Raw genomic sequence first — 27,716 nt, forward strand, 5'->3', positions numbered from 1 at the left:
ATGTGAAGACAAACTTCATGTGATGAAGCCAGGTCTTGGGATATGGGAAAGTGCATCCCTCAGAACCCGCCGCCATGAAGTTCTTCTGTGTCGTCTTAGAATTCGACACCCCTACCCTACCCACAAGCATCTGCTCAGGGGGGAAGCCCAACCACTGTGTGACGGCTGTCTCGAGCGTTTAACTATGCTACACATATTGTGGATGTGCTCAGGGCTTGATCAAGAACGGCGTACATATTTCCCCGAGTTATATTTTTTTTTTCACGACAGATTTTTTTTTTTTTGCGCCGCTAATTGGTGAGACTTCTATAGTAGTGTTTTGTCGTGTCATAAATTATTTAAGAAAAACCGGCCCTTTTAATGTATTTAAGAAAAAGCCGGTTTTCTACTGGAGTTGTAATTTTATTTACTTCCCCTATATACTTTTAACCTTGTCGCATTAACCTTTTCTAGATAATTTGTATCAGTAAGTTCCGAGTATATGCCTTCCAAATAAACAAGCTTGGCGCAGTATGGCCATAGTAGCTTTGCTTTCTAAAGGCCTTAATCAACAACAACTACTTTAGCAAAGAGAACATTCGAGAAGAGGCGACCTCCTCCCTAGCGTTCGCTCTGCTGAAGTGGAATGAGGTGGGTGGAGCTTCCCTTCAACTCTTGACCTGTCGCCGACTACAGGTAATCGCATATGAGCCGCGCTTCGGTATAACAATCTCGATAAAGGACGATCGCCCAACAACATGGAACGAGCGGAACGGCCTGAAGGGAAAAAAGGCTTAGTGTCAGAGATGACAGTAATCCTTTCATTTTCTTCTAGAGCTGACAACGCGTCCCTTTTTTTTTTTTTTTTTTAGTCAGTTTTGAATTTGTTTTTGGCGAAATGTTCGCGAGGTTGGTCAAGATCGCGCTTCTACCATTGACGCCACTTGGCTTAAGTCTTCTCACCACTCCTGTTTCCTAAAGTGATTTGCTTAGACACCGGAGCGCGGGACGCGCTTGGTTGTGTGAACTCCATTTTGTGAATGTTTGGAATCCCGTAAGCGTGTAGGTCATGTCTGTCATACAAAGACGATTCAGGAACGTCGAAAATTATGTTGAGTATGAATATCCGGTAACATGCCGCTTAATGCCTTAACAGTTTAGATAGATATATATAAAGATGATAGGTGGAGGTCTTCTTAGTAGATTTTATTTGCTATTATTTTTGTTCAGTGTGCATGGACTGCACGTTCTCGTGCACGAGCATTAAAATGATGTTGTGAGGCGAAATATGTAAATGAGTAAACGTGAGTAGACTAGCCATTACCATTAGTAATATCATTACCACTATTTAGTTCGCCGTTAAGGGGCGTCCAATAGGACACTTCCCGAAATACATTCTTCGTCGAGATAATGTTGACAGTGTTAGTCGGGTCGCGGAAAGCGGTTAATATTAACCGTTGCTATCGACCTTTTCACCTTCCGTCTCACGGGCGCGGCCATTTTGGATTCACGTGACGCGGCCGCCATAAGGTGGCTTCAACTCGTCGCTCTGCTCTCCTCTCCGCGCCTTGGCGAAGCCGTTCTATTCGTGCTTCTCATCGCGTTCCATCGCGTTCTTAGCATTACTCTGTAAAGCGGCGTCTGATGCTTATATTTGCTACCTAACTGCATTCCACTATTGTGTTCTGCAGTTGATTTTACGACAAGTTCTGACTATTTTCAGCGTCGGCTGGCCGGATACATGTGAGGAGGTTCGAGGGACTACATGAATCAGTACTTGCGCAGATTGAGTATGTAGGTGACTCTAGGACAGCACAACGGTTCAAATGCCAATTACCTATGACAGCTTAGGTTTGCTCAGGAATGATCATCGTATGAAGCCAGTATGTATATTCTCTGAAAGCATCGTGCTTTGCATTCATAAGAAGTCGAGAACGGTGCTGTTTTTTTTTTATTAGATATAGAATATATGAGATGGGCGACGAATGTTTAACTTTTATTTTACCTGACGCTCGCAATAATGGTAACCTCAACATCAGCTGATTTGTTTGTTTATAATATTATACACCTAAGCAACAATCACGGGCTGGTGGGCCATGAATTCGTAAATATTGAAACGCTGTATGCACGCAGGCAGTGCTAGGAAATATAAGTAAAAATAAGCAATACGTATAAGTTCGTCTGCTGTCCGTCGATGTCACACATTTTGGACCGGCTTGGCTCACTTAGTTGTTGGGTGGGCGGCTGGGCCACTGGGTGGCCAACTCGCATCGCCGAATTCTTGGGGCGAGATCGTTCGATAAAGCTAGCTTGATAGACTTCTATCTCTTCTCAATGGGCGGCATTATATGGGCATCGTTTGCACTCAATGAGTCTCGATCAAAGCAATATTCGCTTACAACTGCGTCTACGCAATGAACCAATATAAAGAGCGACACAACAGGTTTACGCACTCGCGTCGCCGAAGCGGGCTGCCAACGAACACAGCACGTCTACGCACTACCGTCTTCGGATGAAATCTGCGAGGTACTCCCGATAATGTCTGGTGGGTTTCACAGACCCTTTAGAACGGCCCTGACAGGTCACGCGGACCTTTTAGAACGACCCTGAAGGAACGCACACCTCTCAGAAAGATATCTTGATGGGCCCCACAGACCTACTAGAGGAGCCTGGTGGGCCCATCAGACATTTCAGGATATCCTAAAAGGCTTCTCAGGCCCTCGCAGGAAATCTTAGTGGGCCTCGCAGACATTTTTTCAATAGGGAAGTAATTCATTTTTATTTAAAACCACTACAGAGTTCTCAAAGTGACTCAGTAGCACTATTTCATTAGTTGTGTGCTCCAGCTAGCATATTTGTATGACAAACTGAAACGAAAAGTACATTAAAGGGGGTTCACACACTTACGTCGATTCGGACAGAGTGCGAGGGTTGCTATGGCAACAGCTGTGTCGGCTCCGACAAAACGGGATATAAACCGGTTTCGTTGGAGCCGACGCGGCTGTGAGCAAACGCATTTTCTATCCATACGTCAGGTAACGACTCAGATCCAACGGCTGCGTCGGATAGCGGCTCCCTCCCCTCCCCCGCCTCCCTCCCGGTCACATAAGCACTTCCCCAAAAAGAGAAATGGAACGCGTTTTAAATCGAAAGACAGGTCACGGTTTGGTTGTCTTGTGCTGCTGCTACCTTACGTAACGTTGGACTGCTTTTGACTCGGATTGATTGAAAATTAGTTCAAGTTTCGTTTAATGCTTTGGACAAAAGTTTGCCCCCCCCCCCCCCCCCCCTCCCCACGCGGCTCTTGGATGTTTCGTGGTTTTGTTTGCGGCTGTTAGGCCGGGTCAGCCTGGCCACCCCTGATCTATAGTCACTCACACGATGAGAACGGCAGGAAGGTCTTTTTCCTCCTTCGGTGCGAACTTGCTACCTTCGGTAACACTTTAGCGTGTCGTGTGTCTCATCTCGCAAATGAGTCTTGAGCTCGCAATGAGTGCGTGCTGGATGCCGAGCATCCTGATGAGACGCTCTGCAATTTTCGTCCTGGCAGTGACTGCACAGAGTTCGAAATATGACAGTTTTCTTTCCAGCAAAACTGGAAATATTCTTGACGTCTTGGTTGCAAGGCCCTGAAAGTGTTTGCCGTGTTTTCCGCTGCTTCCAGACTGAACTTCGAGCAAGCGAGGGAAGAACGAGACCGTCTACGTGTGAACGTGTCGGAGGCCAACACCAGGGCGGCGCTGCTGGCGCAGGAGGTCGATGAGCATCACGCCAAGCTGGAGAAAGCCTGCGAGAGAAAACTGGCGTAAGATGCCCGCTCACGAAATTCTCTCTAGCGTTGTCCTCGGCGAATGCCGGGACGCTGAATCGGTCTGCCACTTAGTGCGAGCCCTTTCCATTACATAATCACAGTTATGGAATTAAGGCGTTTCTATTCCCTCCCAGTAATGACTTTATCATCGCTAGCTCGATATTTTGCGCGTTTTGTAAAGTGCGGCATTTGGGATTATTTCGCGCCGCAAAATGTTCGCGATTAAAATGATGTGCTATAAAATCGCTACCATGGGGTGGTATATTCGGGTAATTACATTTTCTTGATATTTTACAGGTCGCGAAATTCGCCAAAGTTAAGTCCTCTTAAAGATTAAGTCGTTTACATATATTAAATTTTTTTGGTATTTGAACTTAAAAGTTTCCATTCTCAACACGTCTGTCCTTGCCTCGAGAAATAACGCGCTTTCGCTCCAATTTATTTATTGATTCATTTATTTGAAATACTGCAGGCGCTTTTCGCATCATCATGACTTTCTTACTCGTGTACACGTTTCTTAACAAAGTGAGCATACCCCTTTCTAGTCCTGGTTTTCCTGAAATGCGCCATAGCTTATCCCGGTTACGTTATTGTCAGCTTCCTTGGTGTCGAAAACATTGAGCAGATATTTCACTTCTGAGGGACCTCGGGAGGCACACGACGGCGTATACGTGGTGCCGCCGGCGCATGCGTGGTGAAACCCTGGTAGTCGCCATGCCCGCCGCGTCTCCTGCAAGAACCACGGTTGCTTCCCCCGCTGTACTTGGAGTCAAAACTTCGAGACCGTCACGATTCTTTGCTCCGAAAGCGGAGCATGCAGTTCCTCAACCTATCTCTATTGCGAAAACGAAAAAAAAAAAATAATAATAAGTATAGCTGCGAAAGACGAGAGCTGTTCATAAAGTTTGCCCGCCGCTGTGCACTTTCGTTTGACGTGGATCCTGCATTTACGGGGAACACATATTACTGGCAGGCTCTAGGTACTTCGTATAGGCCAGCACGCTGTCTACAAACATATCTGCGTTTGCTCACACCGGATGCGGGTACTCCGCATGCGCAGAAACCACATCCCCAGGAGGGAAAGTCTCTGAGCACGCGCCTTGCTGACAGCAGCGCCAACGTATCGGCGTGACGCCAGGGCTGTGTATTGATGTATAGACGCTTGGCAGCAGCTGCTCATGGGCGCCGCCATAACGGACCTTTGGTTTTAGCCTCCTCTAATTCCGTTTCCTTTTATTCCGTATCGTTACCATTGCAGGCAAGGTTACTGCCACGTTTGATTCTGTGGTGTCCTTCTCCCCAGCTTTGGCCTTTGTGTAGGCTCGGCAACGCCCGTTTCAGTGCCTAGTATCTGGGTAAGACGAGAGGAGGTCAGCAACGGCGGCTCTAACTTGGCGCGTGTGTAAAGCTTCTATAGAGCAAAACTGTGCACGAAGTCAGCAAAGATAGTAGGGAGTTTTAGCAGATCGTCCGACACCTCCGATAGCGATATTCGATAACAATATCGATACAATGCATACGCAGAAAACGTGAGCGGCCTATACCGGATATTGTTATGGGAGCGATTCGAACGACCTATTAAAACACCGTACAATCTTCCCGACCGCCGTTTAGCATTTTATCCGGTGGAGAAAAAGCAGACCTTTGAGATTGTTCTGCAGACAATCGTTTTGATTAAAGAAAGCTTGAAACACCTCGTTCGCTGTGAGACATATTACTTCTACTCCCCTATTTGTTTAGAGCTTCCGTATTACCGTATTTCTAGTTAACGTTTCAGCGGCATTTAACCTTGTTTGTGCTCGGTCTTACCTGAGCGACCTGCTGACACTTCAGCATTCTGGGTCCTTCGTCTCCGCGTATCTGCGCCGTCAGCGCACTCCGTGCACGATATTGCGGGTTTCTTCCTACGGACCAGTGTCGTAACGCCGAAGCTGTGGATGGGCCGTCTCTGGTTTCGCTGGCGGTGTGCTCTAGAGCCACGGCTCTTCACCCCGAAAGCCACGAAGGAACTGCTCCAATGTCCCTCGGACACCCAACGCGAATCATCGATTGCGAGCATCATCATGGCTTGTGCCGGTTACTGTCGTCTTCTCTTGTCCCCAAACGAGCATCCATTAGCACTTCTTTTCCTGTGTTTGTTTGTCATGTAACTCCCTTCGAAAAGGGGGTCTTTCCCGCTTGTCTTGTTCTTTTCGCCACGCTTTCTTTTTCTTTTCTTTTTTCTCTCCGCAGTTCTTCTGCTCTATTATAGTCTAGCTAGCCTGTACAACCACGAAGTAAAAGCTATATATATTTCAGAGTAATAACCCTTTGGCCATTTTGGTGTTTAAAGTTACTGCTTCCAGTTACATGATACTTTGGCTGGAAACGCAGGAAACGCATGTGTGTCCTCCGAAAATGTTAAAACGGTCCGCGACAAAAAAGGAAAAACCTGTACTGCATGCGTGAGCTTGCTGACACCGCATCTATAAAGCTCAGGAAGTCGCATTTTCATATCTTAGCTTCTCGGTACTGGCGTCCGCTCTACACAAAGCACTAAGATGGCGGTGACCACCAGATAGTTTGGGATTTGGCGACTCTTGTCTACTGAATACCTAGATGACAAGGCCATATAGTGCTGGATTTCTACGTCACCTTCCGGAGGCTATCGCGGGACACAGATAGAACTCGTGTGCTGTGACACGTTCAGCTGGACCCAGCGCAGGTCCCTGGTTGGCGACGCAAAACATCCGATACTGTGGCCTCGTTATCTAGGTGGTGTTGGCTTAGCTCATCTTTGTCTAACGTGTTCGTCGGAAAAAGATGAGTACGGCGTTTGCCATAACTATCTATCTATCTATCTATCTATCTATCTATCTATCTATCTATCTATCTATCTTATCTTATATTATCTTATCTATCTATATATCTAATCTATCTTATCTATCTAATATATCTTATCTATCTAACATATCTAATGTATCTAATCTATTTAATCTATCCTCATTACTAATTATACCTGAGACTGGCAAAAAGGGGAAACAACAGTTACATGTAAACATCAAACAGCTTTTTTATATTATTTTGCTAACTAAAATAAGAGCACCGACTTCACACAACAGAAAAAAAAACAATTTCATTAGACTTTTCGCCTCCCATGCGGGAGGCATCTTCAGTAGTGACAAAGCAAACGCAAGGTTCAACCTCAAGTCAACGCTAAATGCAAGATTGAACCTTGCATTTGCTTTGTAACTACTGAAGATGCCTCCCGCATGCACAAGATTGAACCTTGCATTTTCTTTGTAACTACTGAAGATGCCTCCCAGAGAGGAGGCGAAACGTCTAATGAAATTGTTTTTTCTGTTGTGTCAAGTCGGTGCTCTTATTTTAATAATGACGTCTCCCGGCTTTTGGAATATTTGTTGCATATTTTTTTGGTGTGGATGTGAACCATGTTATGGGCGACATAAGGAATGGGACTGAATAAACGAAGCAGTTCGGTTTAATACGTCGTCTTTTCCCTTTTTTTCGTCCACAACTGTTTGATGTCTCCCTTTTCTTACCACGGTCTCGGGTATAATTAATCATGGTTAGCCCTCACCAGCTCACCTGCACGCTGCCTATTTGTTTGCTTACCTCTCTCTTTCACCATGCTCTGAAGCCTCCAGGGGCTCTAATCTGGAGACTTGGCGAAAAGATCGGCGAGGAGTTTGGCGGCCATGATTGGCCGGTGCCAGGGTCAAGCGCGACGGCGGCCAATCGCGACCGCCAAACTCCTCGCCGACTTTCCCGCCAAGTGTCTAGACCAAAGCCTCAGCAAAACGTCGCTTTGCCGGGCTGGGCCTGCGTGGCTTGACGGCTCCTTGCAGGAACCTGGAGAAGCGGCACCAGGAGCAGTTGCGGGAGCTGCAGGAACAGCTGGAGCGTGAGCGGGAGGCCGCCACCGCGCAGCTGGCCAGGCTCAACCAACGTAGCCACGAGGAGATGGCCACCTTGCGCAGCGAGGAGGCCAGGCTGCGGGCGCAGTGCATCGCCCTGCAACAGGTGGGAACCGCTCTGCCCTATAGAGTAACTGGATCGTTTTAGGATACCGCAACGAAATTTTAGCGCAGGCTAGCGCTAAATTTATTGCTTGTGTTAGCGCACGCTAACACGCGCGGTAAATCCTGGCATGCTTCAAAAAAGGCCAATCAGGGGATAATCAGGGAAATGGCGCCAATCGGGTTAAGACGCGAGAGAATAATTTTACCTGTCAATTTCCTAATAAACTAAAATGTATTAATAAACTTTTAAAGTAATGTGATTCGGGTGTGTGTTTATATTGGAAACTTAGATCCAATTTCTAAAATGCTCGTAATGAGCCCATGTTGATGAAATTAATGCATCCGAGCGCCGTTATTCCTGTCCAGCTTGCTGCCCCTTCCCAGTAATTGCATGAACATCATAACCTTAATATGCAGGCCGTTCACCCTTGTTGGTGTTAGACTGGTGGCAGCTGTTATAACCGGTTTACCCGAGTGGCCTCGAACTCCTGGTTAGCTTAGTTGGTAGAGCGCTCCCCTGGAAATGAGATATCCCTGGTTCGATTATGCTTAGGCGGATTTTTTAGTCGCGCACCAATAATCTGGCTGCGTTTGGAGATTTGTGTTTGTCCCTTGTACCCCTTGTTTCCCTTCTCCGGGGATTATTATCGTTATTAGCCTATGTTTCGAGATATACGTCCGCAAAGTTTGCCACTCAATCCGTCTAGTTACACCTTCCCGGCGTGACGCAAATCGTTGCATATGACATTCCGTATGGCAACGGGACGGAGCTGATGATAGTTCTTCTCTCTTTCTCTCTCCGTCTGTTGCCATACATGCCCAACGAGCTACGTCACACAGCGGGGGGCTTTTGCGCCGATCTCCGCGACTTTGTACGCGTAATTAACCAGATGGAATGGCAAATCAGATGACGCATATCTCGGAACACTGGCTGGTTACGAGAATTTGACGGAATGTAACAGTTTTAGAATACGGCCGCATTGAAGTTATAGGCAGATGCAGACTTACTTCCAGTCATTAAAATGTTTAATAATGGAATTTAGTTAACCAGAAAATTGTCTTCTATGATTATTCTTGCGCTTAGCATCCGCCTGGGAGCCTAACCTAGGTGCAAAGACTGATTTCACGTGCCTCAATCGTCCTTGTTGTTTTTTGTTTTATTTATTTCTAAGATTTAATTTTGAACACCCAGTATATTGCGCTTACATTTCTTTTTTATTGCTACTGTTTGAAACGGTGGCTAACATCAGCTTTCTTGTTATAGTTTTTTGTTCTTAGTAATGCTGTTTTGTATTTTATGCTCGTATGGGCCCAACTAAAAAAGTCAGTAATAAAATTAACTTTTCGGGTTCGGCGACTTCAGCACAGGTCGCTTAACCTAAAGGTTGTTGGTCGCATCTTCAGCCCACGGCGCGTACGCAGGAACCACGCGGAGCACAAGTTTGTCTGCTTCTTTTGCAGGGGTTGTGGTGACGTCAGAACGACGCCGAGCGCTGATTGGCTCTGATTGAAAGATAGTGGGGAGACCTTCAAGGTAGCTTGCCTTGAGGTCTACCCACTATCCTTCAATCTGAGCCAATCAGAGCTCGGCGTTCTGACGTCACCGCCACCCCTGAGGAAGAAGCAGACGAATTTGAGCACCGCATAGCTTTCCTTTATTCCTAATTAGCGACGTGTGCCACCAAAATAGTCGCTGTGGTCCAAGTTCGGGATTGATCAAACCATTGCTTCCTGTATTATAATAATGCTTGTCCAATCGCCGGTTCACGGCGATGCGAATCTTGCCAATCAGGGCGAGGCAGAGACAACTCCTGCCAATGACGTCGAGGCAAATCTTGTTAGTGACGTCGCGAAAGGAAACTATAGGAGGTCGCCACCGAAACATCTCTGCGCTAAAGGCGCTATTCTGATACGATGTGTCCTCGGGAACAGGACGAACAATCAGCGGCGTCTGTAATAATATCCTGGGGGTGATAGACTTAACTACGGGCGATCGCTCACTGGTAGTTGTCCGGGTTTCGAGTCAAGAGGTCCAACGAGTGAAGAAATTCAAAGAGTCAAAAGGCTTAACGTTGGAACTCTCGACTCGTTGGATCTCTTGACCAGAATCGCGTTGTCCTGGGAGACTCGCTGAAAACTGGCGCTTTGAGTGGCACGGGTTTCGCGAATCTCGCTGTTGTCGCCGACAGCTCCTGAAGGTACGCCGACGACGTTTCAGGACAACGGTCGCCTCGAGTTGGAGTTGCAGGAATTCTCCGAGCGGTACAGCGAGCTGCACAGGTTCGGCGAGAGCCAGCAGAAGGAGCTGGAAGGCGTCGCCCACCTCAAGCAGAGGGTGAGCCGAGAGTGTCTTCTTAAGCTTCCGGTAGCAGACAACACTATTATCGGATGCAGCCCACTTTACTAGTACTATACTCGGTTGGGAAACTGCCGTAGAGCCTGCCTTCAAAAGGTGGCTCAGATCCGTACTCTAGAACCGAACTAAAGCGATCGCAACGCCACCATTTTTAACGCAGCGGCTACTCCGGGAACTGCACGGCTCCACGGATACATGGCTTGCACGTGACATCATTCAAAGATCGCTCCTATGACCACCAGAGAAGAGAGGAAGAAGGAGCTCCCCTCTTAACAGGATCCTCTTTTCTGCCTTCCGGATTTGCACAGACGTCGCTACCCTGCTCCCAGAAGATTATAGAAGATAAAGCCGTTACTCAAATTTCTTACAAAAGCAGATTCCTTCTCCTTCTCTTACATGGTGGTCAAAAGTATGCGATGTGACGTCAGTGCAAGCCATGCATTGGTTCAGGTATTGCATTCGATGGCTTCCACTGCGACCGTTCTAGTTTGGCTTTCATCGGCCATTTTGGCGCCGAAACATACACGGTGGAAGATGCCAACCCCCCGTCTCCCAAGCGGACGCGCCTCGCATCACCATAACGAAGTTGGGAAACGCCCAGGTCGGGTCGCGCTACCTGAAATCACCGGTGAGGCATGGCTGTATAAAAACAATATTCTGCCGCAAAACCTTGCAAACTAGTATTTTATGAAAACATCACGCTCCGTCATTCTGTACTAACTCCAATAAACGTTCCTAAGAAAAGAGCCTTTTCGTTTCTTTTTACGCAAAAACAGGCTTTCAAAACTATCATAATAACCACAGTAAAAAAAAAAAATTAGTTGCCATTTTGGCGCCACTGAGCCTGGGCGTTTCCGTACTCTGACTATACTTTAGGTCGAGTCGCGCAAGGGCCGCTGGCGCCATCTCGCGGTGCTATTTCGCAGTAGCTATATAAATGAACTTGTTTGGATTCGTCGCTAAAGGGCGGCGCTGTTATCGTATCTAGTTTTGTCTCGGTGGACGCGAGCGGTCCGGGTTTAAAGGATGAGTTTCCCAACTGAGTGTTTTAGTAACGTTGAACGGAGCCAACCAAGCGGCGCAGAAGTGCACCGTCGCGGCGCTCGTCGTTTTTGCACGTTTGCGATCACTGGCTGAACCAATCGAGCACAGTAAATGTGAGCGATCCTGCTCTTAAACGCTACCCCCCCCCCCCCCTTATTCCAATATTTTGGCCGTCGGTCCGTTTTCCACGAAATTTAGTGGGGAAAGTGGCGTCCCGTGACCTGTACGCCTTGAAAAAATTGACGGCAAGCTATACGTCAACTCAGTTTCCCCACTAAACTTAGCGGGAAATCGACGTCACGTGGCGTATAAGCCAATTCGATTATTCGCTAAATTTAGCCCGAAAATGCACGTTCTGTGACCTACAGACCAATCCAGTTCCTAAAATCTTATAATGCAACGCCCGCAGCCACGTTTTACGTCACGCGTGGCGTTCCGCAAAACTTGGCGGAAACATTTCCCGCCAAATTTAGCGGAAAACTTTCCTCTAAATTTAGCGAGTGGATAGCGTCATGACGTCACAGCCACGTGCGACTTCAGGGGTCACGTGACGCTACCGACTAGACCGCGCACACACGCTTGCACGGCTTGGGAACAAGTGCGGGTTTATACGAGAAGGCTTCGCGAACGGGGCCCGGTAACGCTATCGCGTTCCACCCTTAAAGGCGAAGCTTAAGCGCCCCAAGTTTCTTTCTTTTTTTTTTTTCTTTTTTTTTTTTTTTTTACAGCGGAGCTGTTAAGGGCTAGTTTCCCCAGGATTGTGTCCCCCGCAAAGAAATGAAGACACCGAACTCTGGACACCTACGACCATCTATGAGCGACGGCGGCAAGCCACTTATCTGTTTGCCGCCGTCGCCCATAGATGGCGGCAGCCTTTCCTCTCTGGCTTGCCGACTCGCGGCCGGCCATTACTTTCCATTGTACAGCTCCGCTGGTCTTCCTCCTTCCCCGGAGTGGAAAGATTGAAAGTCTTTCTTTGTTTTTCTTGTACGTGACTGCTCAGCCGTTGGTAGCAAACGCACAAAGCCGACGAGCGTCATGACGATATACTTTTGGCCGTGCTCGCTTGACTCCGCGGGTCGTTGCGTTGCTTGAGGTCGGATATTAACCTGTAAAACGCAGTTTAGATACCAGCGCGGAGCGCAAATTAGACACGAGTAAAGAGTCTGCATCCGGACGATATTCGCGTTTAGTCGGTGCTAGCACGAGTCCCAGTCGAACGCCGACGCTCGGGTCTAATCTGCGCTCCGATAGTTAACGTAACTGTTCGTCTCGTCCGCGCTCGCTTTTGTTTAAACCGCGGCCGTTAAGCCGGCGTCACGGCGCTAACACATCGTATAGAAGCCAGTCTGCAGAGACTGTATGAGGCGTTTTGCTCCCTTGTATGTCGGTCCTGTTGTAGTAGCCTGGAGCGCGGATCGCGAGCCCGTCGGTGGCACCACCACCGGCGGCCATTGCACGACACAATGTCACATTGGTCGTAAAAATCGGCCTTTAAACGTACGTCCGAAGCTGTATGAGAGAAGACGGGCTTCGAACTTGCGTGAGGTGCGTTCGCAGATACGTCTGTAATCCTGTCGTTTGTATGGTGTGAGATTAGTGCGACTGGGGCTTTGGGCTCCCTCGAACGGTCACCGATGCACGCTCGAGCTCGTGGTGCTCCGCCCGCAGGTGGCCGACTTGGAGTCCGGACAGGCGTTCCTGAACGACGAGCACTGCCAGAAGATATTTCACGAACTGGAGTCGACGCAGAAACAGAACAAGGTGCGTGCCAAATATCGCCGGACGTTCGTTCTTGACCTGTCACCGACTATAGGCCTCGCCTAACGCTCATTCTCCACCCAAAGGTAGCACTAGAGGTCACAACCTCTAGTGCTAGTTTCAGCCCGATCCGATACCTTATTCAAAAGTTCAAATTAAAAGTGATTTTCTGAGAAGTGCAATGGGAAAATTGAGCCAATTTTTGCCCGTTTTGGGTTTCTGGTACCATAGAGCCCCAGGCATTTGAAAACTTTGTCGGCCGCCATTTTCCCGTTAAACTTTTCAGAAAATCGTTTATAACTTTTGACTAAGTTATCGGATCGGCGTGAAACTTTTGCGTCTGGTTCTGACCTCTAGCGCTGCCTTTGGACGGAGGATGAGCGTTCGGCAATGCCTAGTTTATTTTTGCGGTAAAAAAAACAACCCTGTAGATATTTTTTTTTCTTTGTGATACCTTGTACAAGCTCATCAGAGGCCGCGAGACCTTTTTCGCCGTTTATAATTAGTGAGACATTCTGACCAAAATACTGCCCGATCGTGTACTGGTGACCTTGTCAAAAACGTATCACGGTTGATTACTGGCAAGCTGTGGCGCCACGTCCAATGAGCAGCCGAGAGCGCTCTCAGCTTGACCAAAATCGGACCCCAAGCACCGTACTTCTGCCATAGAGCAAAGTGAACTGCGTGGGAGAGCAACGGGACCGCTTCTTTCAGGAGCTGAAGGACTGCAACGACGAGCTGAGCCTGGAGCTGGAGACCCTTCGTCAGCAGCTGGCCGCCTCGTCCCGCTCGGCGCACAGCAAGAGGCATCGGAGGTCGGGCTCCTGGGTGGCCGACTACTCGAGGCCGGGCGCCGCCGGGGGAGGGCTGAAGCGCAGGGGCAGCGAGGCCTCGTCCTCCGGTGAGCCCCGGGCAGGATTCCGGGTCAAGAGATACAACGATTCGAGTGACCTGATGGAACTCTTGACTCTTTGTATCTCTCGAGTCGTTAGATCTCTGGACCTGTGTTAGACCTCTTGACTCGTCCAATTTCTTGACCCATATGTGATCCTTTGACTCGGTCTCTTGACTCGTAGGGCATGTTGAGCCATATTGGATATTTTGACTGGTTGTGCCTCATGTTGGATCTTTTGACACGTTGGATCTCCTGACTCCTTGGGCTCATTGGATTTCTTGACCCATAATGGACCGCTTGCCTCGCTGGACCTAGAGAGACCTTAGTTGTGCCTTTTGGGCTATACTGGATCGCTTGACTTGTTCAACCTCTTGATTTGAGGGTCGAAACATATCCTGCGGTGAGACGATGTAGAGTAGTTACATAAATATACGAGGTGCGTCCAAAAAGTTCTGGGACTGATTTTTTTTGCGTAAAAAGAGAAAGCAGCACAGGGATGTTCGCGCAGCAGTCGAATTCAGAGACCTTTCCGCGTTATTATGCCGAAGGGCGTCGCCCCTGGGAACATTTAGAGCCGCGCTATACGAGTTTGTTTGACCACATGCACAAGCATAATGGCGATCTCTCCATAGACTGCAAACCAAAGCGAGAGTGAACATATATTTTACGTCAAACTCGGCAAATCTAAAGCAAAGACCTCCGAAATGATTGGGAAGGCTTGTGTCAAAAAGCAGTGGTGTGCGATGTATTTTGAATGGCACTCGCGCCTCAAGAATGGCAGAACGTCACTGAAGTCAAGGAGAGGTCTGATAAAGTCGCCCTACTTCTCTTCGCCTTCCAGCGATGTTCTGCCGTTCCTGAAGCGCGAGTGCCACCTAAAACACTTCGCCAAATTCACCGCTTTTTGACACAATCCCGCTGAAACATTTCAAAAGTCTTTGTTTTATATTTGTGGAGTTTGATGCAGAACTGATGTTCGCTCTCGCTCTGGTTTGCAGTCTATGGTGAAATTGCCATTGTGCCCGTCCACGTGGTCACAAAAACTCGAGCATAGTGCAGCTCCAGATGTTCAGAGTGACGCCCTTTAGTATAACGAGACACGGAGGTCCCTTGCTTCGACTGCTGCGCGCGCATCGCTGTGCTGCCCTCTCTTTTTACGTTAGAGAATCAGTCCCGGAACTTTTTTTTTTTTCATCACAACTAGTATTTTGTAAGAAATTTAAGTTTTCATACTTTTTTTTAGCGAAATTATGAGGACGGTCACACCTTCCCGAGATACGTAACCAAGGCAACGTAGATCAAGCGCCAGACCGTGTCAAATACTCCTCGAAGTTTTTACACAAAACTTTGACTGATCTACTATCTGGTCGCGCATGAATGTGTTCAGCTGAGGTATTGTGGCAGACGCTCGAAAGTTCTCCTGTTTACCTTCTTGTTCTCCCGCGTCAAAACCCGGACTGGTTTTTTAGCTCCTCTTCACGCCACTGTCAACATTGTAGCCGGACGAAACGCGCGATTGTTTGTCATGAGCGAAGTGTTACTGTATAGAGATATTCGTGGGGAAAGGCTTGCATCTGCTTCCGTGGCTTTCCAATCGTTGCAGTTGCAACCGTCGTCTGCGGTGGAGTTCTCTTGTGATCTAGCACAACCTGTCATATCTGCTTTTTTTTTTGTTTTGTTTTTAGCGCTGCCGAGGCAGCATATTTACGAGCAGATCAGTTGTTTCACACCGCCATTTGTTCCTCTTGTCAGTTTCAGTACGCACATAAACAGCAGCATAAAAGCCTCGTGAGTAGGCGATATGAAAACGACGCGAACTATATGGTGTTGAACAGATTGCAGCAGCACCATGTTCATGGTCACGCAGCAGTCAAAGGCTTGTTGGTTCTTTCTGCTGATGTAGTTTTCATTTAGAAAATTTCTGGATTAGGACAACAAGCCTAAAAACGATTTTAAAACTGGAAATTCCCGTGGCTCTGAACAGGACGTAAATCCAGCACGTGGCGTCTAAGGTGATGTTGGCTTGAAGTGATGTAAACGCTGGGTCCCTTTGGGGGACAGGGACCGTTGAGCTGAAACATGTAATTAGTCGGGTTCGTTTCTTTTTGACCATTTATTTTGAAACCCACATAATTGTAATATCTCCACTGCTATTTTTTTAGCCCAGGTGACCAGCTGATAGGGCGTCATAATTTTGATTCTGAAGGGAACTTTGAAGACTGGCCCTGGCTGCCAAACGCTTCGTGTTTCGCTCCTCCGTCACAAGCACTCTTCCCGTGGGATGAAGCAAAAACATCCCACTCAGCGGTAATGCCGTAATCGTTGCAACTGAACAAAGCCGGTGGCACATTAGGATGAGTAAACACGAGACAACTATCACCCTAGACGAGAAAATTAAATAAGATTGCTCAACTTGCACTTATCAGTATCTGCACGAATCGCAGAATGACTTGCCTGTACCGACTGGCCTCCTTCAAAGTCATTCGAAACGATACCCCTCGTTTTTCTGCTCTTTCTTACAGTTGGTCCTTTCAAAACCGTTTCACCTTACGATGTACCGCAGCGGACGCTACGCGGCACTGTAGCCAATCCAATCCCGTATTAGTGTCACGTGACCTTCGAGAGGGGCACGGCGACGCGCGCGTGATGTGATACGCGCACAACGCTGGATTGGTTGGGATTTCCCGTAGCTTGCCACTGCACTCCGTGGTATAAGGTGAAACGGAGTATTATAGTAGGGATCTCGCTGTATCGTCATCACGTTTCCTGACGAGAAGTCTCTGCCAGGAAATGCCGACGCGTATTAGGCATCTCGTTTTGGAGCGAGGGAGCTGACATCGGGTACAGAGGGCGCAACGAGCCTGCTATTCACATACACACGAGGCGATTGCGAGTCAAGAATACGCATTTGCAGAACCTTCTGCGGAAATCACGTTCCCGGCCATAAATCCCCTTGCTTGCGCGCGAAGCCTCTCCTCTCAGGTGGCGTGTTGTGCGGTGAACAAGCGCTACGAAGCATTGCCAGGTTGCGACGCGGGAGTTCAACTTCAGTTATTTTTTCTTCGATTTGGACAAAAAGCATTTTGATTAAGCTTTCAGAAATGAAAGACAATGGATTCTTTTTGTAAAGCCGTTATGTTTTGTATTTTTACTTGGACCACCTCAAGGTAGAATAGGCGACTGTTTTGGCAGCAAAATGGACTTTTTCTACAATTTAGATTTTTTTTTTTTTTTTTTTTTTTTTGCTTGGGAAGTATTTTGTTGTACGGCTTGAGGCATTTTTTTCTTTATATTTGTAATATATCTACAGGGCAACAAAAATGTTTGAATCGCCGGGCGCAAAGCGAAAATTACGTAAAAAATAAGAAAAGTGCTAATTTTTGTGCATCTTGAGGTTAAAAATATTTTAACGATAAAAATTGCATAATTATCAAACCATATTTTAACGATAAAAATTGCATTATTATCAAACCATATTTTAACGGTAAAAATAGCATAATTATCACACCATAGCAAGCTTCGGATTTTATAACATAAATTGTGAAGCGGTTCGAAGAAAATCTTATTTTTACTCAATTATTGATTGATGCCTAGTTTTACACCCCTTTCTAGAAGTTCAAATTACGCTCTCCCATAAAACAAAAATTTTTCGGCGAAAATGTTTTAGGAAAAGGTTAAGGACCTTGGGATAAAAAGCAACGAATTTTCTTTTAAAAATCGGAAATGATCGAGCGCAACCTCTGGGACGTATGAGATGGAATGAATGACCCAACTTCCAAATTAATTCCAGAATTCCAGTGAGAAAAAGAAAAAAAAAAAACTGAAGGAGGTGAAAAAAACAGCCCGGCTATTCTTGCTCAGTCGCCTTCTTTTTGTCGAGCCGCAAGAACCAAAGGCAACCATAACGTGAAAAATCGTTCTTCATATCCGATCAATTGTAGAATACTTTTTTTGTGACTGCGTCCTTGTTGGGCGTCCCAGGGGCGACACCCTCGCCGCCAAAATGAAGACGGAGAGGGGCGTTTATCTTGACTCCCCCTCTGCCTCCTCCTCCTCCTCTGCTCCGCGCACCCGAAAGCTGAGAGCGCGGTGGGAGCTACACGCTGGCCGGACCAATCAGTTACCTCCCTCTTATCATGTGACTCTCTGCTCGTCGGTACTGGCGAGAGTTTGTGACCACGTGGCAAAAGATGAACCCCACGACTGGTCCAGCGAAGCAAGCTGTAGCTTCCACCGCACTGTCAGCTTCGGGAGCGAACACAGTACAGAGTGTTCCACCTGAACGCCCTCTGGGAGAAATATGTCAGGGAAGATGACGACCATGAACAAAGCTCGTCGTCTCCATCGCCTTAATATTAGCGCATTTGTTTCCTAGTTCTGCGGCGGAATTTATTTTTCTTCTTCTTTTTAACTTTTTTGGTTTTTACGATTTTGGTTCCTGCGGAGTTCGTTCGCTCGCTCGCTCGTCCTTCCTTTTGTTAGTGATTCCGTCGATATGTAGTTACCGTAATATTATTTTTCATTTTTTTTTTTTTTTTTTTTTTCGTGTGCAGAGGAATCGGACGATGACAACCCAGTGGCCGAGAAGATCCGCCGGCGTACCGGATTCCCAGTGAGCGGTGCTCCCGAGGGTGAGATTTGTTACCGACCATTATTATCTCCCTCGCTATCTCTCTTTCTTTTTTTCTCTTTTGTTTCTGTATTTTTTCGTCTATTTCTCGAGTTATTACCGGGCGCGGGCCGCGCGGGCACCCATTTCCCGCGCTGAATCATCGTTACTCGGCCGCCGCCTTCGCCGCCAACGGAAATATGACACGCACGCGCACACACGTGGGAAAAAAAAAAAAAGAAAGAAACACGCTTTAGAGAGGAAAACGTAGACATCCGGGGTTTTCTCTTGTTCGTACCTCAGAGTCCACTTTGCGAAGTTCCGAAGAAGAAGGTAGATGTCTTCTTTTTTTTTCTTTTTTTCTTTTTTTCCCCTGTTTTGATTCCCTTGTTTGGCGCCGGCCGTTACGGTCTCCCTCGCTTTAATTCTTAACGTCTTCGTTTGCACGGGGACTATACTCCCTTCACCTCTAAGCTGACAGTGCGGTGGAAGCTACGTCCTCGTTGGACAAGTGGTTCGTCTACGTTTTGCCACGTGATCATGCTCCCGCCCATACCGACGCGCAGAGAATGGAGTCACGTGATCAAAGGGGGCCGTTTGATTGGTCCGGCGCGCACGTAGCTCTCACCGCGCTGTCGGCTTTCGGGGGATGAACATGCAGCTACTCGCGTATTAGAAATCTCGCACCCCTTTTTTTCTCTTCGTTCCCTCTTTGCTTTCGCACCTTTATGTTCGTCTTTCCCGTGTATATTTTATGCCTCACCGTGCTGTCTGTTTTGATCGCTCTCTTTCTCTCTCTTTAAATCATTTCTCTCACTCTCTCTGTCCGGGACGCCTTCCCCTAGCTTTTCCCCTCTCCTTGTTTCCCGAATGGCGACGCCATTTCCGCTCCAACCGGCTTGCTTCCCTTCTTGCATCTCCCTGGTCGGCAGGCAGTCACTTATTACTTTTGACGGGAAGAACGCTGCCAGGAACCGCGGTAACAGAACATTGTTAAATGCAAGCGTACGAAACAACCAGTCGCGTACGCAGGATTTCATTTCGCGGGGGGCCGGACCAACGAGAGTAAAGGGGGACAAGATAAAAAGAAAAGAAATTCCAAAAGAAAATAAATGGATGTTCATTTTTTTTCTAATAACTATGCCTTCTTCTATTAAGTAATTAAAATAAAGTTGTCATATTGGTTTTGGGATGATTATGATACATAAAAATGATGCCCCGGAAACCCCCCACCAGGAAGGCATTTGCATTTCACTTTTTTTTTATTTACAAGTCACGTCAAAAGAAGGCACCAGAGTAAGCAGAAAACAAGAATCATAAAAACAAATATTTTATGAAGCACGACTCCAATGCACAAAGCCTCCAGTCATCGGGGCTGATAAAACAATGATGCATAAGTAGAAACGCGAAACATCTTGATGGATAAACGATAAGCACTGGAAAGCTGCTCCACCATAAAGTACTCCCTATCTTAACCTGATCTAACCAACAAAAATCTCACGTGATTTGTTCGTTGGTGTCGATTTCTAAGGTTGCCGAAGTCCACTCACAAAAGAAAGTCGAGGAAGTCACACAACGCAACAAAGGGACGATGTAAAGTGGTTTACACACTCACATATTGCACTTGGCTCTCGTCCTGAGGCAGCAGGTCGCACACTCGCGCCCCTATCTCGCGCGGTACTCAAACTGCCGATGACAACTTCCGTACTCGAACCTTGAACCGCAAATCCCGCGCCTTTAGCGCCTATATTCACTTTTCTAAGACTTTTCCCGCCATCCGAGTAGCCAATCAGATATCGCCCTTTTTAGACCATTGGGAGCCACGCGGTACAAAACAAACACATACAATACAAAATCCAATAAAAAAAGGACACGTGCGCATAGGCCCCCGAAAACTCTTAAAAACCTTCGCCCTAACTGTCGACCGTCAGTCGGACACCGCTTCAAGGAAAAACCCCTCGTCGGGGTGCAAGAGCAGTACCGACGCTTCTTCTCAAAATAAAAAAAAAAGGCTACAAAACATTGAGGGGCCCCGCTGCGCTCGAGCGAGGCACAGCGCATGGTGCGCACCCAGAGCGGGGTCCTCGAGGAACAATTAAGACAGGGGACACGGGGCCCGCTCCGTGGCGACGACAAACCAGCCCTGGCGGCTCCGCGAGAGGGACATGGGGCACTCGCGAAGCAATAAAAGTAGAAGTAAAGAAAGATATTCGTTTATTGATTATTTTCCAGTCATATTAGATAAACGACGTTAAAACTACACATTGTTTTATTATTTTTTCTATGTCTTAAATGGCATATTGCATTCCCTTCCTTTTTTATTTCCTTTTTTTTTACAACTTCTCCACGAAGTTTGATATTGATAAACCCGAGAGTCGCTAACCTCGCCGACTCCCCCCCCCCCCCCCCCCCTCCCCTTTTCTGGGAATTTTTTTTTTTTTTTTTTTTTTTGGGGGGGGGGGGATTGCGGCCCCTTCGCCCCCCCCCCCCCCCCCCCCTGTGAAGCAACATATGGTAATCAAAAGCCTTAGTTGACGTTTTTGTTTGTTTGTTTTTTCGCTTTCTGCTACGCCTTTTTTGCAGCGCAGACACTGCCGCCAGCTTTGTTTGTGCGGAATTCGGGATCTCCGAGCGGTTTGCGGGGAGCATTGCGGGATGGCAGAAACGTTCCGCGAGAACTCCCTAATGGGGAATTTTAGTAGATCGTTCCGGTATACGATAACCGGTGACGATACGATCCCTGCACGGGTGTGTCGGAGTATCGGGTGTCGTTATTGGAGTTATCGGAACGGTCTACTAAAACTTCTTAATAATCAAAAGATGTTTACAGGGGGGAAGGGGAGGGAGGAGGGGCGGCACCCTGCGATATCTGCCGTCTTCGTTCGCTCCCTTCTTGTACGTCTAGTTATTCTGGTTTAACGCGGATATAAATAAAGCGCCGCTCCCACATATGCAACCGAGTAAGACCGAGAAAGACCAGACCGGTTTTTAAGCCTCTTGCGACCTCTTAGGACCGGATGCGCTGCTGCGGAGTTGGTCCTAAGGCGTCGCCAGAGGCTTAAAAACCGGTCTGGTCTCTCTGGGTCGTACTCGGTTGCAAGAGCGTGAACGGGCCTGAAAGCTTCAGATGCTATCCTGCAACGGGGAGGAACCGGACCAACGGTTGAGGAGCGCCTGTCCTAGGTGCTGTTTACCCGTTTAGATATTCCCCCCCCTCCCTGTAAAGGTCCGTTCACACTCTTGCAACCGAGTACGACCCAGAGAGACCAGACCGGTTTTTAAGCCTCTTGCGACCTCTTAGGACCGGATGCGCTGCTGCGGAGTTGGTCCTAAGGCGTCGCCAGAGGCTTAAAAACCGGTCTGGTCTCTCTGGGTCGTACTCGGTTGCAAGAGCGTGAACGGGCCTGAAAGCTTCAGATGCTATCCTGCAACGGGGAGGAACCGGACCAACGGTTGAGGAGCGCCTGTCCTAGGTGCTGTTTACCCGTTTAGATATTCCCCCCCTCCCTGTAAAGGTCCGTTCACACTCTTGCAACCGAGTACGACCCAGAGAGACCAGACCGGTTTTTAAGCCTCTTGCGACCTCTTAGGACCGGATGCGCTGCTGCGGAGTTGGTCCTAAGGCGTCGCCAGAGGCTTAAAAACCGGTCTGGTCTCTCTGGGTCGTACTCGGTTGCAAGAGCGTGAACGGGCCTGAAAGCTTCAGATGCTATCCTGCAACGGGGAGGAACCGGACCAACGGTTGAGGAGCGCCTGTCCTAGGTGCTGTTTACCCGTTTAGATATTCCCCCCCTCCCTGTAAAGGTCCGTTCACACTCTTGCAACCGAGTACGACCCAGAGAGACCAGACTGGTTTTTAAGCCACTTGCGACCTCTTAGGACCGGATGCGCTGCTGCGGAGTTGGTCCTAAGGCGTCGCCAGAGGCTTAAAAACCGGTCTGGTCTCTCTGGGTCGTACTCGGTTGCAAGAGCGTGAACGGGCCTGAAAGCTTCAGATGCTATCCTGCAACGGGGAGGAACCGGACCAACGGTTGAGGAGCGCCTGTCCTAGGTGCTGTTTACCCGTTTAGATATTCCCCCCCTCCCTGTAAAGGTCCGTTCACACTCTTGCAACCGAGTACGACCCAGAGAGACCAGACTGGTTTTTAAGCCACTTGCGACCTCTTAGGACCGGATGCGCTGCTGCGGAGTTGGTCCTAAGGCGTCGCCAGAGGCTTAAAAACCGGTCTGGTCTCTCTGGGTCGTACTCGGTTGCAAGAGCGTGAACGGGCCTGAAAGCTTCAGATGCTATCCTGCAACGGGGAGGAACCGGACCAACGGTTGAGGAGCGCCTGTCCTAGGTGCTGTTTACCCGTTTAGATATTCCCCCCCCTCCCTGTAAAGGTCCGTTCACACTCTTGCAACCGAGTACGACCCAGAGAGACCAGACTGGTTTTTAAGCCACTTGCGACCTCTTAGGACCGGATGCGCTGCTGCGGAGTTGGTCCTAAGGCGTCGCCAGAGGCTTAAAAACCGGTCTGGTCTCTCTGGGTCGTACTCGGTTGCAAGAGCGTGAACGGGCCTGAAAGCTTCAGATGCTATCCTGCAACGGGGAGGAACCGGACCAACGGTTGAGGAGCGCCTGTCCTAGGTGCTGTTTACCCGTTTAGATATTCCCCCCCTCCCTGTAAAGGTCCGTTCACACTCTTGCAACCGAGTACGACCCAGAAAGACCAGACCGGTTTTTAAGCCTCTTACGACCTCTTAGGACCGGATGCGCTGCAGCGGAGCTGGTCTTAAGACGTCGCCAGAGGCTTAAAAACCGGTCTGGTCTCTCTCGGTCGTACTCGGCTGCAAGAGTGTGAACTGACCTTTACAGTTCCCCGAGGAGAGTCACAGCAGCACTCACCCTCAAAAGGAGCTCAGAGAAACCCACGAAACCTGGAGTCACACGCGAAACCAGTGGAAGTTGCGCTCAACGCTAGGGCAACACACCCGAAAGGAACAATGAACAAATGACTACAGCATGTACTCTAAACTCAAAAAGGACTTGAAGTTGTCTCACCGCATTTGGCCCCCAAGCCATGGTGTAAGGTTGCGTCCTTTAAAGAGTTGTCCAAACAGGACTCGTTTCCTTTTCTTTTTCGTGCACGACATTTGCTCCGTTTTGTTTAAACAGTTTTTTTTTTTTTTTTTTTTTTTTTTACCATTTACGTGGATATTTTTTCTCAAATAGCGCCACTGCTAGTTTCCGTTATTTTGTGATGGGAAATGTCTTATAGGGCTACGTAATTAGTCGCTTAACCTACTGATGCTTAGATTAATGCGTTAATATACGACTAAGGTATCGACCTGTTAGTCTGTTAAACTGTCCAGTATTGTACAAGGTATTTCGGCCAAATTGCTCTTGCAAAAATTACGCATCTCAGAGAAAATAAAACTGTTAATGTCGGATTTGTTTCTGCCTACACGATCCTCTAAGAAAATTACAAACATTGGGTATAATTAGGTTATAAATTACCTATGAGTGATTGAATTTATTAGTAAACTAAAGCGTGTTTTTCAGTCAGGCAATCTAGGCGTCAAAGAAGTCCACTAACCGTCACAGAAAACTTATCCACCCACCCACCCACGGGTGGGTGGGTGGGTGGGTGTGTTGCGAATTCCCGCTCTGAGTTTAGAAAAAAAAACTACCCCCGCCCCCTCCACCCACACACACACAAAAAAAAAAAAAAAAAACTTTTAGGTGTTTGGGTAGCAAACATTATGCCACAAAATCATACAATTCTGACAATATTTACGTTACAAGACTTGAGCGATTCCGAAGCGTGCTATACTATTTCAAGGTTTACACCTCGAAGTAGAAGTATGTTTTGGAAATGCACTTAATTGAAAATAGCCTCAGTCCCTAATATTGTGACTTTTTTTTTTTTTTCGGGCACTTATAAATTTTTTTTGGGCACTTTTTCGGGCACTTATACTTCTATTCTGGAGTGGACATCCAAAATTGAAGTATGTTACGGGATCGATCCCGTCTCAAAATGTGTCTCGCAACGTAAATATTGCCTTTTCTTTTTTTTTCTTTTTTTGTTAAAATTTGTTTTGTGACACGTGTGAAGCTTACTTAGGCACAATTAAAATAATGTCTTGGAACGTAAATATAGTGTTAATTTTATTTTTTTTTTTTGTGGAAAGTTTGTTTTGACATGCGTGTCCTCTCCAACCACCTAAACTTTTTGCTGTCTTTTTTTTTTTTTTTTGGAGGGGGGGAGATTGTTTAATTGTTCTTTCTTTTTTGTAAAGTGAAGGCAATTTGAGGTTTTAACGAAATTGGCTGCGTCTTGACTCTTGACAGCTGTTTCCCACAATGCGGTCGAAGCGGTAGTCGAAGCCGCAGTCATTCGTTTTATGTTATTTTATTTCGTGAAAAATTTGTTTTGTGACTTGCTATCAGAGCACTCAAAATAATTTTTTTTGTGCGTATAAGGGGTGGTTGGGGGGGGGGGGGGGGGTTGTAGCAGGAGTTCAGTGTCCCTTTAAATCGAGGCAAATTTGAATCTCTTACGGAATTGGCTGCGTCTGGACAGCTGTTTCACACGGTACAGCCGAAGCGGTAGTCGAAGCCAAAGTCGTTCAGTCGGCGCGGGTAATTCGGTTCAGCGGGTGTCGGATAGGCGGTGGCCCACTGCCTGGCTGCGTTAGGCGTTCGAGACCAAGGGTGATGATTAATGACCTTTGCGGCGACTCGGTGGGAGCAACCGCAGTCACCCGTAACTCGGTTTGCCGATTCGTGCGATTCTCTACGGCCCGTGCGCGCTCCGTCGAGGTGCTAGGCTCGTTCGGCGCTGGGATACACGTGGTGCTTAGCCTGGCTGTAATTAATCGTCGTCCTGTCGGGAGAAGCCGATGTCGGTTCCCGTAGGAGCGAGACTTGGTCATTCCTTTCCTTCAAACATGGCGAGGAGTTTCATCTCAAGTTCCCTTCTTCCAAGTAAAGGGAGGTACTGTAAAACGATAACATTAATAATTATTATCGATCTACCAATATATAAATCAACCAGTGTTGATCAATTGCAGTGTCTAGGAATAACCTATAAGTCGTCGTGCTCTCACACTTCAATAAAAATTAAATATGTATACAAACTCACGTGAGAAAAGAGCTCAAGTGCGGAGGAGGACCGCGGTCCACATTTGGATCTGACACTTACATGACAGGTTTAAAGGGGAGTTCAAGCTCCAGGATAAACAAAAAGCATAGAACAGAGACGCGAACAACCATTCCTATTCTAAATGCGTAAAAATAATCTGCTATGACACTGATATACAGTAATAATAGTTATTATCATTATTATATTAATAATAATAATAATTATAATAATAGTAATAATAATTATTGATAATAATAAAGTTTATTTTTAGTGCCCAGAACAGCCGGCTAACAGTTTGGTCGACAAATCGATTTTGCATGCTTGAGTGCCGCCTGCTCATTATCATCATCATAGGTACTGGAGTGTAATCCTATTTTATTATATTAGCGAAATAAATGTCGAGTTATTCCGCCTAATCGTATATATATATATTTTTTTTTAGAAGCGCTTTAGAAGCGCTCTATCACCCAGTAAAGTTTAATCGCGCGCTGGTTTCGATCGCGAACAACCCCGAAGAGCTTCTCTCGTCGACAACCGGCACACTGGAGTGCTAAGTTTACAAACTCGTAAAATCGTGGACACGCTCGACCGTTCAAGAAAAAAAATATAGGCCCCCCCCGTCACCGCTTTAATAGCGGTTCGCAGCGTGCGGGACCACGGTCTCGTCGTGTTTACCGTAAACTCTGACGTTTCCCCCCTTTCTCCGCGAGTGCAAGACTAATGCGAGCTGGTCAAAAGCAAGCTCGGGGAATTTCTCGTACGCAACCGTCCTCTCTTACAATCGAATGCATGCCGCTGATGTAGCGCTGCTGTCGGTGCGGCGCATGCTATAAACTTTTCGCTTCATTCTAACCTGGTTTCTCCGTATGTGTACGGACCACACCTGGTGTGGAGAGACGCGGACTTTTTTTTATAAACAGTGAGTTAATCTGTACCGGTGCCTCCTCTATACCTTCAGTGCCTGGCAAAAGAAGTCGGAAAACAATGAGCCGCCGCCGTCGTCGTCGCAAGTGCAACGTTTTGCCGCTAGGCGCGCCACTGAAGCAGGGTCGTTTCCGTCCGTTCTGGTTCTTCTGAATACACGTGCGGTACGCTAGCGCCGTACCACCCGCGTATTCGAAACAGCACGCGGCCATGAGTAAATTCTGACACTCTCATTGGCCTGTTTGGTGTTTGAAGGTTTCGCTCTTTCGGAAGGAGCGGACTGCATGCGTTTTGGTGCTCGCAGACGAGACACGCCCTACGCTCGCGGTAGTGGCGATGAACGCATGTATGGTCACCTCCGTTTTAAATCGAAACCGAATCCACAACGCCGGGATTGGTGGGCGAGTGTGTTCATCCACCGCAGATCGGAGCACGGCGAAAGCTGCCACTGCAGGGCTGGGTACTGGTTCCACCCCTTCCCTCTTTCGATCTGGATGAGCATTGTGGCGGCGTTCGTTCGTGTATCACTAGTTCACTATGCACGCTAAAGGCCCCAGGCTAGCGGTTGTACTGCACTGACTAAATTTCTGACGTAACTTTGTGTTGGCTAAAGGAATCCACGACACAGGTTACGCTGTTACTTTATGTTCTATTTACTGATATGCTATTTGCACTGAAAACAGGGATAGAAAAAACCTGTATTGACAAATTAGGGAAAATACAAGGGAAGGGTTAGCGCACGAAACATACCTTGCTGCTGTCTAACGGTGCAGCGAGTGCCGCGCAGACAGCAGATACAGTAAATAAAAGTTCGCGAAGCGCAGGCAGACGTCGAACGCCGATCGCCGAACGCAAAGCAGACCGAGATAGCTGAAGCAGACGACGTGGACACAGCGCGTATTTAGAGCGCTTGGATGTGTGAGAGGGATTCTGGGCATAGTTGTAAACCCGAGACTGCAGGGATACGGACAAGGGACAAAACACAGAACGACTCCAGCTAGCTTTCACCATGACCATTGCTTCAGGGATCCTGGGTTCGATCCCCATCCCCTGCCCGTTTCGATCTGGATGAGTTTCGTACTGGCACACGTTTCTATAATCTCTACTGTGTGGTGGACGTTAAAGACCCCAGGTTAGCGGTTGTACCGTACTGGCTAAATTTCTCATCTACAGCTAAGAGGCAAGTTA

General features: G+C 47.6%; 1 protein-coding gene across 1 annotated transcript in view; it reads left to right on the forward strand.

Annotated features, from left to right (window-relative positions):
- The first annotated feature begins 3,646 nt into the window (after window positions 1-3,646).
- LOC8031422 (ninein) overlaps window positions 3,647-27,716 on the forward strand; it is a 37,616-nt gene continuing 13,546 nt past the window's right edge. Inside the window, exons 1-6 of the mRNA XM_040205766.3 lie at window positions 3,647-3,784; window positions 7,639-7,813; window positions 10,031-10,147; window positions 12,884-12,976; window positions 13,688-13,874; window positions 18,422-18,499. Of these exons, the coding sequence (XP_040061700.2) occupies window positions 7,754-7,813; window positions 10,031-10,147; window positions 12,884-12,976; window positions 13,688-13,874; window positions 18,422-18,499 (535 nt within the window). The 5' untranslated portion in view covers window positions 3,647-3,784; window positions 7,639-7,753. The remainder of the gene's footprint in view (window positions 3,785-7,638; window positions 7,814-10,030; window positions 10,148-12,883; window positions 12,977-13,687; window positions 13,875-18,421; window positions 18,500-27,716) is intronic.

The sequence above is a fragment of the Ixodes scapularis genome, unplaced genomic scaffold (assembly GCF_016920785.2).
Source record: "Ixodes scapularis isolate PalLabHiFi unplaced genomic scaffold, ASM1692078v2 PGA_scaffold10__122_contigs__length_95168666, whole genome shotgun sequence".
Classification (NCBI taxonomy): Eukaryota; Metazoa; Arthropoda; class Arachnida; order Ixodida; family Ixodidae; genus Ixodes; species Ixodes scapularis.